Genomic DNA, 12,194 nt, shown 5'->3' with positions numbered 1-12,194 from the left:
ATGTTCATGAATTACATTTAAAAATATTAAATTTTGTATTACCAATTAATGTAACGCCCGTTAGTTGAATATTTGCAATGAAATGTTAAATAAATGGCTAATGAAAGTATTTTTGCTTCTCATTTTTATTGACAGAAAACAGTCACCTGGTACTTTCATAAAACATGATTTACACACAGTGTGTCAAAGTAACACTTTTATATGATTATCTGGGTTACACATGATTTACACACTATTTGTAACACAAACATTTATGTGTTACTCCATGTAACACAGCTGGTGTGTAAGAGCAGTTTACACACCAGCTGTGTTGAAATGAACATGTTGTCTCTGAGCACACTGTACATGTGTTGAAATTCAACACGTGTCATTTTTAACACATCACCTCTGAGAGTGTGTGAACATTTTTCTCACATTAAAAGAGCACATCTTTTGGGCTTCGTGAGAAACATGGTGTAAACACATTTTCTCTATAGTGGTGTTTATAACTGATCATTTCCTGACACCAATTTTGAGCATCACACTTATTTTCCTGTGTTCTGACACATTTTATGCACCAGTTTATGGTGCAAATGTCTTTAATTTAGTCAAAATAGAGGTCAGAGATTTATCACTTTTAGCTTACTAATGCTATTTCAACTGTTTATCGTGTTTACCAGCATGTCACTGCAATTCCAGGAACTTCACTTTTCGGCAAAGTGAGCAGGAGAGAGCGTGTTTTGAATAAACATCTCATTTCTGTCTGGTCTCGTGTTGCCTTGGTGATCACTCTGTAACTTTCCATTGCATGATAATTAAGTGCTTCATATCTACATACTACAACAAATTGCTGTGCAGATTATACTGATGTGACCAAATTTGCCTTGTTTGCATTTCCCTCTGTGCACATAAATAAAGAAGCTGATTTATAAAAACAAACATTACATTAAGAATATATAGCTACTGTCATTGTCACAGGCACTCACCTGTTATTTCTGTTTTTTTTTTGTTTTTTTTAGATGTCCGATGGAAAAATAAATTCTGGGGGAAATCCATGGAAAGTGTTCCCATGGGAAACACTCATGTCACGCTACATGCATAAGTCCTTTACTTATTGTGAGTGGGTGTGTGATTGCTTCTGCACAAGTGTTTACACTCTACATGTTTAAGATGAGTGTGCTCGCCCTTGTTCACAGTATAGGCTGTAAAGGTAAGTACTTAGAGATGAAACAACATGTATGGTAAATGCAGTACGTGTGTGATATCTCCAGGTTTGGGGACCACTACGTATGGAACAAAGTGCATCCTGAACACTACGGGGAGATGTTCATAAAACACATCAACTGTGGTGCCTGCCAGTGTAAAGTCACATTTGTCAAGGCAAGGAAACATAAACATTTCTATTAAATCACTGTCTTTGTTGTGAATGCCTGCGCTCCACCTGTGATGGCAGAAGCTGATCTTTATACCACAACTGATTTTTAGGGGAGTGAAGTTGGGTAAAATGTGTTTTTCTTTCCTTTAAACTGTAGACGGAACTGTTTAGTCCCTGTGGGATGTGACTTGCTCTCGTTATAAAAGAGGGACTTAGTTCTGTTTTCAGTATGCTGCGTTGTTGTGTATTCATGACTGTCATAGGACTGTGGAAAATGTTTATCAATGAGGTAAACAGCAATAATATTCCATGTTCAAAGAAAATAAACTGTTCAGTGGCTGGAAGACATATGGTGTGTCACACTGTTTTTGTATGTGTAAGGGATAAACCAAAATTTAGTTTGTTTATTTTACTCACTGCCACAAAAAATTATCTCCCAAAGTAGTGATCATCCAAAAGGGTTCCTCTTTTGAGACAATTTTATTTATATAGCCCAAAATCATAAAATTGATCTCAGGACAATTTTCATAAAGATCAGATCAAGACCATACTCTTTATTTACACAGACCCAACAATTCAAATGAATTCCCACCAAGAGCAAGCACCTATTTTTCCCCTGTTGTGCAACGGGGGCGAGGAAAAACTTCCCTTTAATGGGAAGAAACCTCGAGCAGAACCACAACTCTATGGTGGGTGGCCATCTGCCTCTGCCGGTTGGGTTGGAACAGAGAGGGATAGACAGAGAGATAGGCACAGCAACATCAATAATAACTAAATGTCATAATGGGGCGCCCGGTGGCTCAGTGGGTAGAGCAGGCACCCCATGTACAAAGGCCCTGTCCTTGCTGCAGCAGCTGAGGTCGATTCCAGTCTGTAGCCCTGCACCAGGTGCTCCCACAATCCCAAGAAACCTCCAAGGCGAGAAAGCACAAAGAGTCGGGGGAAGAGGCAAAGTTAGTAACATGCATTAATGGGACATGAATAAATACAGATGGATTCAACATGAGATGGCGTGGAAGAGAGAGGAGCTCAGTTTTGGTATAGAAAGATATTGTAACACTAGTTGCATTATAAATGTGGTTTAAGTAAAACCAGCAAAGCAAAGCCCACCTGAAGTGACTGCTGTTGAAAATAAATTTGTAAAGTGCAATGTGTTGAACATTTAATGATTTATCCATTCTCCGTTTTCCCTCAGTAACATTTCCACTTTCCCTCATGCTTTCATCAGGGTCCACTGTAGGCATTGGCCAGTCAGGCAGTTGACCTTATGGTTTCAACAGTTTATTTGTTCCTTTTAGCCAAATATTTCAATGTTAATTTGTCACACAGCATCACAGGGAGCACTTGTTTGGGGAGATAGTTCATGTTACACCCCAGGGTGAGACATTCCTCTTTCTTATTACGGTATTTAAAGTTCAGTACTTTGACGAGCATTTCTATGCATATGTTGTGCAACAAACTAAAGACAATTTGGAAAACTTAAACATTTATGTGTTGAGCCATGTAACACAGCTGGTGTGTAAGAGCAGTTTACACATCAGCTGTGTTGAAATGAACATGTGTTGTCTCTGAGCACACTCTGTACATGTATTGAAATTCAGCACGTGTCATTTTTAACACATCACCTCAGAGTGTGTGTGAACATTTTTCTATGACGTTAAAAGAGCACATTTTTTGGGCTTTCTAAGAAACATGGTGTAAACACATTTTCTCGATAGTGTTATTTATAACTGATCATTTCCTGACACCAGTTTTGAGAATCACAGACTTAAATGTCCTCAATCAGCTGGCTGAGAGTGATTACGACTATTATGACAACTACTACTACTACTACTACTAATAATAATAATAATTGCTAAATTGGAAATATCAGCACAAGTAAACACACACCTACACAATAAGAGTCTATTACTGAGAAAAGCATGACATCACAGTGTGTCTGGAGGAAAAGTTCCCACAATTATGAGGTTTTTACGTTCCTGTACTTTCTACTTCTACTTTACTACATTTCAGAGGAAAATACTTTACATTTTACTTATCTATATAACAGCTATAGTTCCTATTTACTTTGCAGATAAACATTTTATGCAGCTTATTTAAGATATGTTTATCAAATATGCTGCATTTCTACCCTACAGTATATAAAGTTGATAACTGGTTTCACCTCGACAGCTTACAATATTTAAATAGATCTTACATGTTGATGAATCATTATCAGTGCTAACCCAATAATATAATATACGATATAAAACTGTTTTACACAAGGTAACATTAACATTAGCCTCCCTCCGGGCTGCCAGCACCTGGAGCTCCCTGCTCATCGGCCGAACAATATATTTTTGAAAAAGCAATTATTTAGTAATGAAAAATGACGATGAGAGTGTTGACAAAGAACCAAACCGATAAGTAATATCCATAAGAGTAGCATTATAAATAAAATCCTGCCGGTACCCATCCTGATTTCTCTGACGGTTCATTTTTTATATTTTATTTTTCATGCATAAATTTGTGCCTTTGCCAGGGATGATATGCCCCCAGACCAGCCCAGGTGACCTCATGCCTTCAGCACCCATTGGTGTCACTGCAGAACCTAGACATCACTAAAAGAAGGTCAGTAAAATGTTGTTTTCACACCAGCACCCATGCAACACCTGTAGTTGCTCAGTGTGTGCATATAAGAACCAGTGCACCACCTAGTGGCATACAGGGGATATTATTGACTCCTCAAACATCCACATTAGACCCACTGCTGCCCAAAGATAAAAAAAAAATCCTGAGAAGATCTGTCTTGTTAGTCACAGTCTGATAAATTAGTTGTGTACAGTATATGAGAGAATTGTCAATAATATGTAGTGTGGAGCCTGATTAAAGCAGTGACGGGTCAGATAACTTACAGATGGGGGAAACTAAAAGGAGCAGTCCAGCATTTAAGATGAGAATATTTGTTGTAACTCATTCAGCGCTCACTTTTACGTGACCATGACATTATGATAGACTTTGGAGATAAAATAAATTTCTGAAAATGCTAATTTATTTTGTTCCATTAGATGATTTTTTTTTCTGTATTCATGAATAAGATTTTCCCCTTATGTTGAGTTTGATTTTTATTTAATATTGGCTATTTTTCAAAACATCACTTCAGTGCTATATATGTATTGAATTGAAATTATCACCTACTATAATATCTAGGCACTGCAGCCATTAGATGCATAGGTTCTGTTGATGGAAAAGGTCATCTAATGGAAACTTTCAGGACCTTATGATTATGACTTCGTCTGTTTACGTTTCCAGGAATTAGTCATGCATTTTTTTTTTAACCTGACTTGGTGATTAGACGCATCAGTGAGGCCAAAAATGCTCTACATAAGTTGCATAAGTAGTTTCAGACCTCATAAACATTCTCCTTCAAATAAATTGAATGCATTCACAGGCAAACAAAAGTTAAACGAGGCCCCTCGAGTTGCAGCCTCACGAACTGCAGCAGCCTTATTAAACAATAGCAGCCAGTAAACAGTCACTAAAAGCCACCTGTTAAACAACAAGACCTTTTAATTGTGGTTTCCTGCTGGACGAGCAGAACAAGACAACAACTCTTCATCAGGGCTGATAGTGCATCACATGAGGCTGCTGGTTACTGATCTTTTGCACTGATGCAAGATACGTGAACCACAGAGCAAACCGCCTGCATAGATGTAAATACTGCCTATCACTTTTAGATTCTAACTTTTAGCGAGCAAAAACAAGCCTCATTTCTTCTGGTGTGTTTGTAGATGAATAATGGACTTGCATTGTTCAGGCTTCTCCACGTTTCCACATGTGTGGCCTAAATTTAGGCCAATTTGCTTGTCGCCATTTTGTAGGTTGCATTCAAATTATGTTACAGCCCTTCCATGGTCTATAATTTACTGCGTCATTTGTTTATGTGCTAACTGCAGTTCAGTGTGTGAACAAGAGCGAGTGTGAACCCCAAGCCGGTAAAAGTCCAGCAGCCTTTGACTTACTACTTCAAGATATCCAGTAACCAGACTTGCTGCAAGTCTTAAGAAGTTCAAGTCTCTCAAATAGGTCTCAAGTCTTAAGTCACAAGTCTTGCAGAACAAATGGGAAGTCTTAAAATTGGTATTGGTGACCATATGACAAGACATTTAAACATCAAGTCCAGCTCAAAACATTACTCATATGCCTGTATGTACATTGAAAAAGTTATATGTTGCTGTAATTATTCCTCGTGTCCATATAGTCTGTGAAAAGTTCAAGATTTGTTTGAGGCCATTTTTTTCCGATGCTTCGACCTAATAGTCAAATATTGAAGCTGCACTTGAGACTTGAATGTTTTTTTCCGTCAAGTCTTTAACCAGTCAAACCTGAAGTCCACATTTTTGTCAGTTTAGTCCGATTAAAGTTTTTCACAGTATGCGCTCTGTCCACTGGTGCAAGTTATCAAAAAGGCAGACTCATCCTGTTGTCACATGCTGTCAGAGTCATTTCCCCTGGGATATGCAAAAACAATTTTGTCTATGGAAGGTTTTTCTCAAGCGTGTCAAAGACAAAGAATGCAAATTAAAGGAGAAAACAACACTGTGCATGACACAAATGAACTCTAGAGTCGGGTCAAACTGCCTGTAACAAAAAATCTGAAGGCACCTCCATGCACATGTTGGTCCTGACTGTGCTGCTGATTATTCTTTCTTAATATGTTCAGCCTCAGCTCTGCTGTATTGTTACCTTTTTGATTAATTGCCATTTGGCCTTAGAAGGAGCTGATCTGTCATACGCCGTGGTTAGTGTGTGCTTCCTCTTGTGTTCGTCTTGAGGTTTTGAAGGTGGAGCTTCATGGAGTTCCTCTTGGTTTCATTTACAGTTAACCAAACCTTTTTAACATCCAGTTCTGAGAGCTTGTACGTGTGCTGTCATGGTTTACATCACTGACTTCCCTCAGGATCTATGTTAGTGTCTTCTGACAGTGTGGTTAAAGATGACTAGGATCCAGTACCTGGCTTGTCTGTGGACGCTGTTCTTGACACAAACTGGATTTGGTGAGTTCAGTTATGTCGTTACCTTTTTTTTTTGTAGTTTGAATTGTGATTGGAGCTGAAAAGTAAGTCTAAGGGAAGTCAGGGGGAGTCTATTTCTTATTCAAGGGGTGGACAAAATAATAGGAATACTTCACAATGTAATGCACCACTATAAAAAAAGTGTGTCATTAATTTACCTTTGGTCATTTTCTGGGCCGCAGCTTGTAGTGGTATCATTTTGGATTATACTCTGAGGTGTTGCTGTAATTTTGTCCAGCTCACTCATATGGAATGGTTGATTGTAAGATTTCTAAACAGAATTCAGTTGTTTGTTTTTTTTTCCATTTATTTTTTTGTGCACAATGCCCATATGTAAGATAATATATATCACAAAAATAAGCTGCAAAACGCTTCTAAAATTGTGACTTATTTTGAAACACATCTTTAAGTGTATAGAATATAACTAAAAATTGCTGATATATATTATTATTTTTGTTTTTATCAAGTGTGCAGCGACATTCAGTTCATGGAGAGGAATCAGGGGGAATCTGTGGTACTTCCCTGTGTGATTGACCCCAGAAACCCCTCGCCCTTCGGCATCTACCTGAAGCGTGACTGGCTGCGTCCCAAGGAAGTGCTGTTCAAGTACACCGACAGCAACTTCAAGCTAAACGATAATGATGACAAGAACCGCATCAGTGTCACCGGTGACCCGAGCAGGCACTCCCTGAACGTGACCATCTCTCAGCTGAATGCCGGTGACACAGACCGCTATTACTGTGAGTTCCTCGTGGCCAACCCTTCCTCTGAAGACGATCAAATACGTGGGAAGACAGAATTCGTCCTCCTTGTTAATGCTGGTGAGCTTCTTTTTTTTTTCCATCCCACTCACTTTTCACCTGTCGCCCACTGGAGGTTACACTTTCCAAAACTAACAGAAAACTTGAAGGTCAAATACAGGGGGGTTGGCATTTGGAAAGTGTGTTTGGTGATGTTGTTTGAACCCACTTAGAACCACTGTCTAATAAGGCATGCTTTATAAGGGGTTGTAAATGATAATGGCTGTTAATTAATGAGGTTTACACCAGGCAGAAGGAATTAAAGAGCGAGCTAAACACATAAACTGGAGCATGATAAACACCCTGACCATGCAAAAGTTCCTCTTATCACTGGTGCTTTACTGACACATCAAGCGTTAAGTCTTATAAACCCTTTATAAATGATGCCTTGTTAAAACTGGCACTATGACGTGTCATTTTCTTTGTGGTGTTACTGTTTTTGACAAAACAACTGAACCACTAACATGCCCATCATGGACCCTCAGCGGTTCCTGCAACACAATGAAAGTTCAGCATTTTGCCCACGATGACTCACTCTGTTTCTTTGTTTTTAAGATTTGCTAAATGTTAGAGTAGCCAGGTTGTGAAATACTTCCTATGATTACGCAGTTTTGCTTCCACATCTGAAACTACAAGCCCATCACCGTGAAACTGTGAAAATTGAAGGTTTATTAATATCAGAATGTAGAGTAATATTGCACACAACACTGTGGAGATGGAGTGAGCTTATGTAATTCATATCAGCTCCTCTCATCCTCTCTACAAGTTGAAAAACAGCAGATACTGATCCAGTTTGACAAGACAAGAGATGACTGTTCTTTTCCTGGATGCAACAATATTCAATAAATACTGATATACACCTTAGATTGTACCCCAAAAATACATTTTCCTACAGCACCCTGACGATGCTTTCAAGGGTAGATGATTTACCATTGTTACTTTTACTGTTCCTGTTGACTGCACATGTTGATTGGTTATAAAGGCTGCACTCAGTTTGTCCTATCTGGCTACTATAATCACCAAGAACGCGCCCTAATATCCTTACAGCTGCTAACCCGCACAACTAATTTGATTAATCAGAGGAAATGGGATTTTAGGTCATATTCTAAGTTTTATTCCCTTTCCCCTCCGGAGATGCCCCTGGGACGGTGAACATAGGTTTGGTAGAGACGTGTTCTGGGGCCTCGGCCGTGCTCCCCTGCTTCCCCCAACACGGGGAGGCCTTGGCCGTGGAGGGGGTGAGTCTGATGCGGCAGAGGGGCCAGAAGCCTGTGGAGGTGTTGTACCACTCAAAGCGCCACCATGGCGGCGGCTCTTCCTCCTCCCAGTTCCCCGTCGAGAGGGTCCAGCTGTCCTCTGCTCCCGGTCCTAGGGGCATCACCTACAACCTGACCCTGAAGCAGCTGCAGCCAGACGACAGCGCCCTGTACAGCTGCCAGCTGCTCCTGCGCGGTGGGCCTGACTCCACCACCAGTCTGGGCAGACAAGTGTTCTTTGTGTCTGTGCAAGGTGGGTCACAGGGGGACTCGATTGCAAGGTTGCTTATACTAACTGCATTTTTTTTCAGGCTTCTGAAAATGACTTTTTTTTGTACTAACTGTTGTTCTGTTGTTGCACCCAGTTCTCTCCTCCCTCTCTGTTGTGCTGTTGTTTCAGTGTCTTTCAGTCCCACTCTGACGTCTCAGGATGTCAGCCGTCTACTAACATAACTGCAGCTACAACTACTGAAGTTCATATTTGCTAGCTGTCTTGAAGTGTTGTTTGTTTCTTTTCAAATAATGATTTTAATTAAATAGATTCAGGTGTTGTGGTGACACTGACGTTCTGAAACCTGTGCAAAAGGCCTCTCTGTTTCCTGTCAGTTTCACAAGCACTAACAATTGTTCATTATATTTGTTCACTTGTGCGTTCGTGGGTGTGTGCACCACTGATAACACTTGACAATATCAGACATCACTAACAGATGACATTCACATTTTTCCACACTTAGAGTTTATGTGTGCATCAAGTATAAACAGCCAGTTGTTAATCTGTCAATCAATCTGGTAATATCTAACACAGTGCTGTCCCATTACAACTGACTTGTTACGCAACACTGGGCAGGGGCATGAACCGTTCATGCACAGATGTAGGAAATTATTTTGGTGCTGTTTTATATACATTTTCCCACGAAATAATCAGAACCACCGGTGGATAAATCCTCCTATCAAGTGTTCTCTGTGTGGCCAAAACCTGATATAGTGTATTCCTCTCCACACTGTTGCACTGGCTGACTCTTTTTTTAATATACAACTGACTTATTTTTAATTGACAGGTGTGAGCGAGTCACTTAGCCTTTTTGAAAAAATGCTACTATATATTGTGGCTTTTTGTTTTTGTTTTTTAAAATTGGTTTTGCTTTTTATTATTTTCATCAACTTTCATTCAAAAATGATAGATTTTCACAATTTGTGACTATAGATTATTCACGTTTAATTCAAAATTTTTTATTGAAATTCTACTGAGAGTTTTGTGTTTGAGATGTAGTGCTCAAACCCTACTGAGCAAACCAAACTGCGATCACCTCCTGATCATATCAGACCAATCAGAGCTCCTGTTGGCCATGATAACAGATGTTTGTCTCCCTGTTTCTGAAGTTTTTGCTGCTTATCTTCATGTAATAAATAAACCTGGTCGTCCCACTGTGACTAATTTAATAATAGGAACATACTCAAATGGCAGCCTGCAACTAGGAAGGAAGTTTGGCTCTGTGGTTTTTGAAATTCCATTGAACATGTCACAGTTGAGCTGCCTTTGACCCACTCACTGTTGTACTAACGTGCTGCTTTTGCTGTTTATCTTAAAATATTTTATAACTGCACTCATAAGTGTCAGAAGCAGCAGTGCAGCGAGGACGCTGAGTGTTGTCAGTGTGGCTTCAGGGGATGTCGAGGCCCTCTGTGTTTGTGTCCTGCAGCAGCAGTGAGGTCAACCCTCGTATCTTCATCATCTCTCTCTGCTTCTTCACAGGAGGTCAGTGCGGCTGCTCCAACTACTCCACCCTGCTGTATGCTTTGTCCGCGGCTGTGGCTGTCCTCTTCCTCCTCCTCCTCTTCGGATTTGTGGTGATTTATAAAGTGAGTGGACTTGTGGCTTATAATGCGCTGCTCTGACACTACACAAGCTAAAAGGAGAAAAACAGAACAGATCACCGCGAACAGCACCTGCCTGTTAAGATCGTGCCAGAGAGTTCCTCTGCAGCTCACCACAAAACCACACGAGTTTCACAACTTGCTGCTGTCACTCAGCATGTTTTTCTTACAATTCTGAGAAAGGTAGCAAACTTAATTCTCTTTTTTAGTTCATATGGAAGACATTTTTCTACGAGCTGTGAACTACAGTGTTTTAAGTTACAGTAAAAGGTATAGTGAGGACTGGATTTGGTTAGGACTTCCTATCACAGTTAAGAGAAAATGAAAAACTCTGATTTTAACAGGAAATCGAGAGTGTGTTCACTCTGTTCACTTCACTGATTTGTTTTCCCCCTGTTTCTATGACTGTCAGGGCAAAGCACGCCGCAGTGTCAAGTCACACCCTCAGGCCCCCATCTACGAGGAGATGACTGGGGTGAAGCCTGTCTGTCGAAAACTGGCCCCCCACCATCTGGAGGAAATGGAGTCTTCTGAGTACAGAAACTGCCCTGTGAAGAAATCCTGTCCTGAAAACCATTACGAAAGCCCCAAACCCAGGAGTGAATTTTAGAAATGAAATATTAGACCAACTTATCAACTCAGCTGCCTGAAACTTACTGCACTCAAATTTACTCTATTAAATTACTTTAATTAGTTTCTCCAACACATTCAAACAACTTAGATTCTGTCGGACTGTTATATCTCATGTATATTGGACTGGGGATAGTTTGAACGAGTGTTTGTATTTGACATTTTCTCAAGGACCTTTGTAAATGTTGACTGCCCATGTTTGTGTGTTTGTGTTTGAGCAAATAAAGGTACCCTGTGGAGTTTTGTAAGGACTTTTGTGGTCTTTGAGGTCTAACAAACACACTAACATCTCATCCTGAAGAAGCATTTGCAATCCTGATGTTAACAAACATTTGAACTCTATACTGCAGTATGACTTTTGAAATGATTTTTATGAGATTTCTTTTTTATCATGCACTATACTGACATTTTTCATGCCATTTTAATAACATACTATACAGTGACAATTTTTAATTAAAACTTTCTCTGAAATGTTTCATGACACACAGTGTTGACATTTTTATGAGATACTACACTATGACTTTTTTTATGATATTTTAATTTTTACGACATACTGTAGTATGAAACTTTACTGGGACACACTAAACTAACCTTTTATGGCATTTTTTATGACACTTTACGATGACATTTTGAAGCCATACATATTTACAATAATCTATAACTTTTATGACATACTATAGTATGGCACTACACTAGGACATACTTTAATATGACTTTTCTGGCATTTGTATGGCACGCTACCAAATTTTTTGACATCCTACACGATAACATTTTTTTTCCTGCATACTAAAACTTTTTCATGACGTACTTTCATATGAAACCATTTTTTGCATACCATACTAAATGTTGTTGACATACTACAGTATGACATTTTGCATGAAATTCTAATGTCAAGCTAACATATGACTAACTTATGACTTTTTATGGCATACTATACTATATCTTTTTGACATACTACAGTGGGACATTTTAATGGCATATTATAACTTTTTATGGCACACTATACTGTGACACTATACCAGGACACACTATACTGTGACACTATACCAGGACATACTATACTGTGACACTATACCAGGACATGATATACTGTGACACTATACCAGGACATACTATACTGTGACACTATACCAGGACATACTATACTGTGACTTTTTATGGCACACTATACTGTGACACTATACCAGGACATGCTATACTGTGACTTTTTATGGCACACTATACT

At 39.3% G+C, this 12,194-nt stretch overlaps 1 protein-coding gene across 1 annotated transcript; it reads left to right on the top strand.

Moving 5' to 3' along the window:
- The first annotated feature begins 6,217 nt into the window (after positions 1–6,217).
- cd7al (cd7 antigen-like) lies at positions 6,218–11,217 on the top strand. The gene is made up of 5 exons (XM_050045366.1): positions 6,218–6,390; positions 6,876–7,229; positions 8,343–8,717; positions 10,218–10,324; positions 10,752–11,217. Exons 1-5 carry the CDS (start codon positions 6,330–6,332, stop codon positions 10,947–10,949), a joined length of 1,095 nt encoding a protein of 364 aa, XP_049901323.1. The 5' UTR covers positions 6,218–6,329; the 3' UTR covers positions 10,950–11,217.
- The last annotated feature ends 977 nt before the right edge of the window (positions 11,218–12,194 follow it).

The sequence above is a fragment of the Epinephelus moara genome, chromosome 5, assembly GCF_006386435.1.
Source record: "Epinephelus moara isolate mb chromosome 5, YSFRI_EMoa_1.0, whole genome shotgun sequence".
NCBI lineage: Eukaryota > Metazoa > Chordata > Actinopteri > Perciformes > Serranidae > Epinephelus > Epinephelus moara.
The sequence above is the reverse complement of the archived record's forward strand: the minus strand, read 5'-3'. Positions and strand labels throughout refer to the sequence as shown.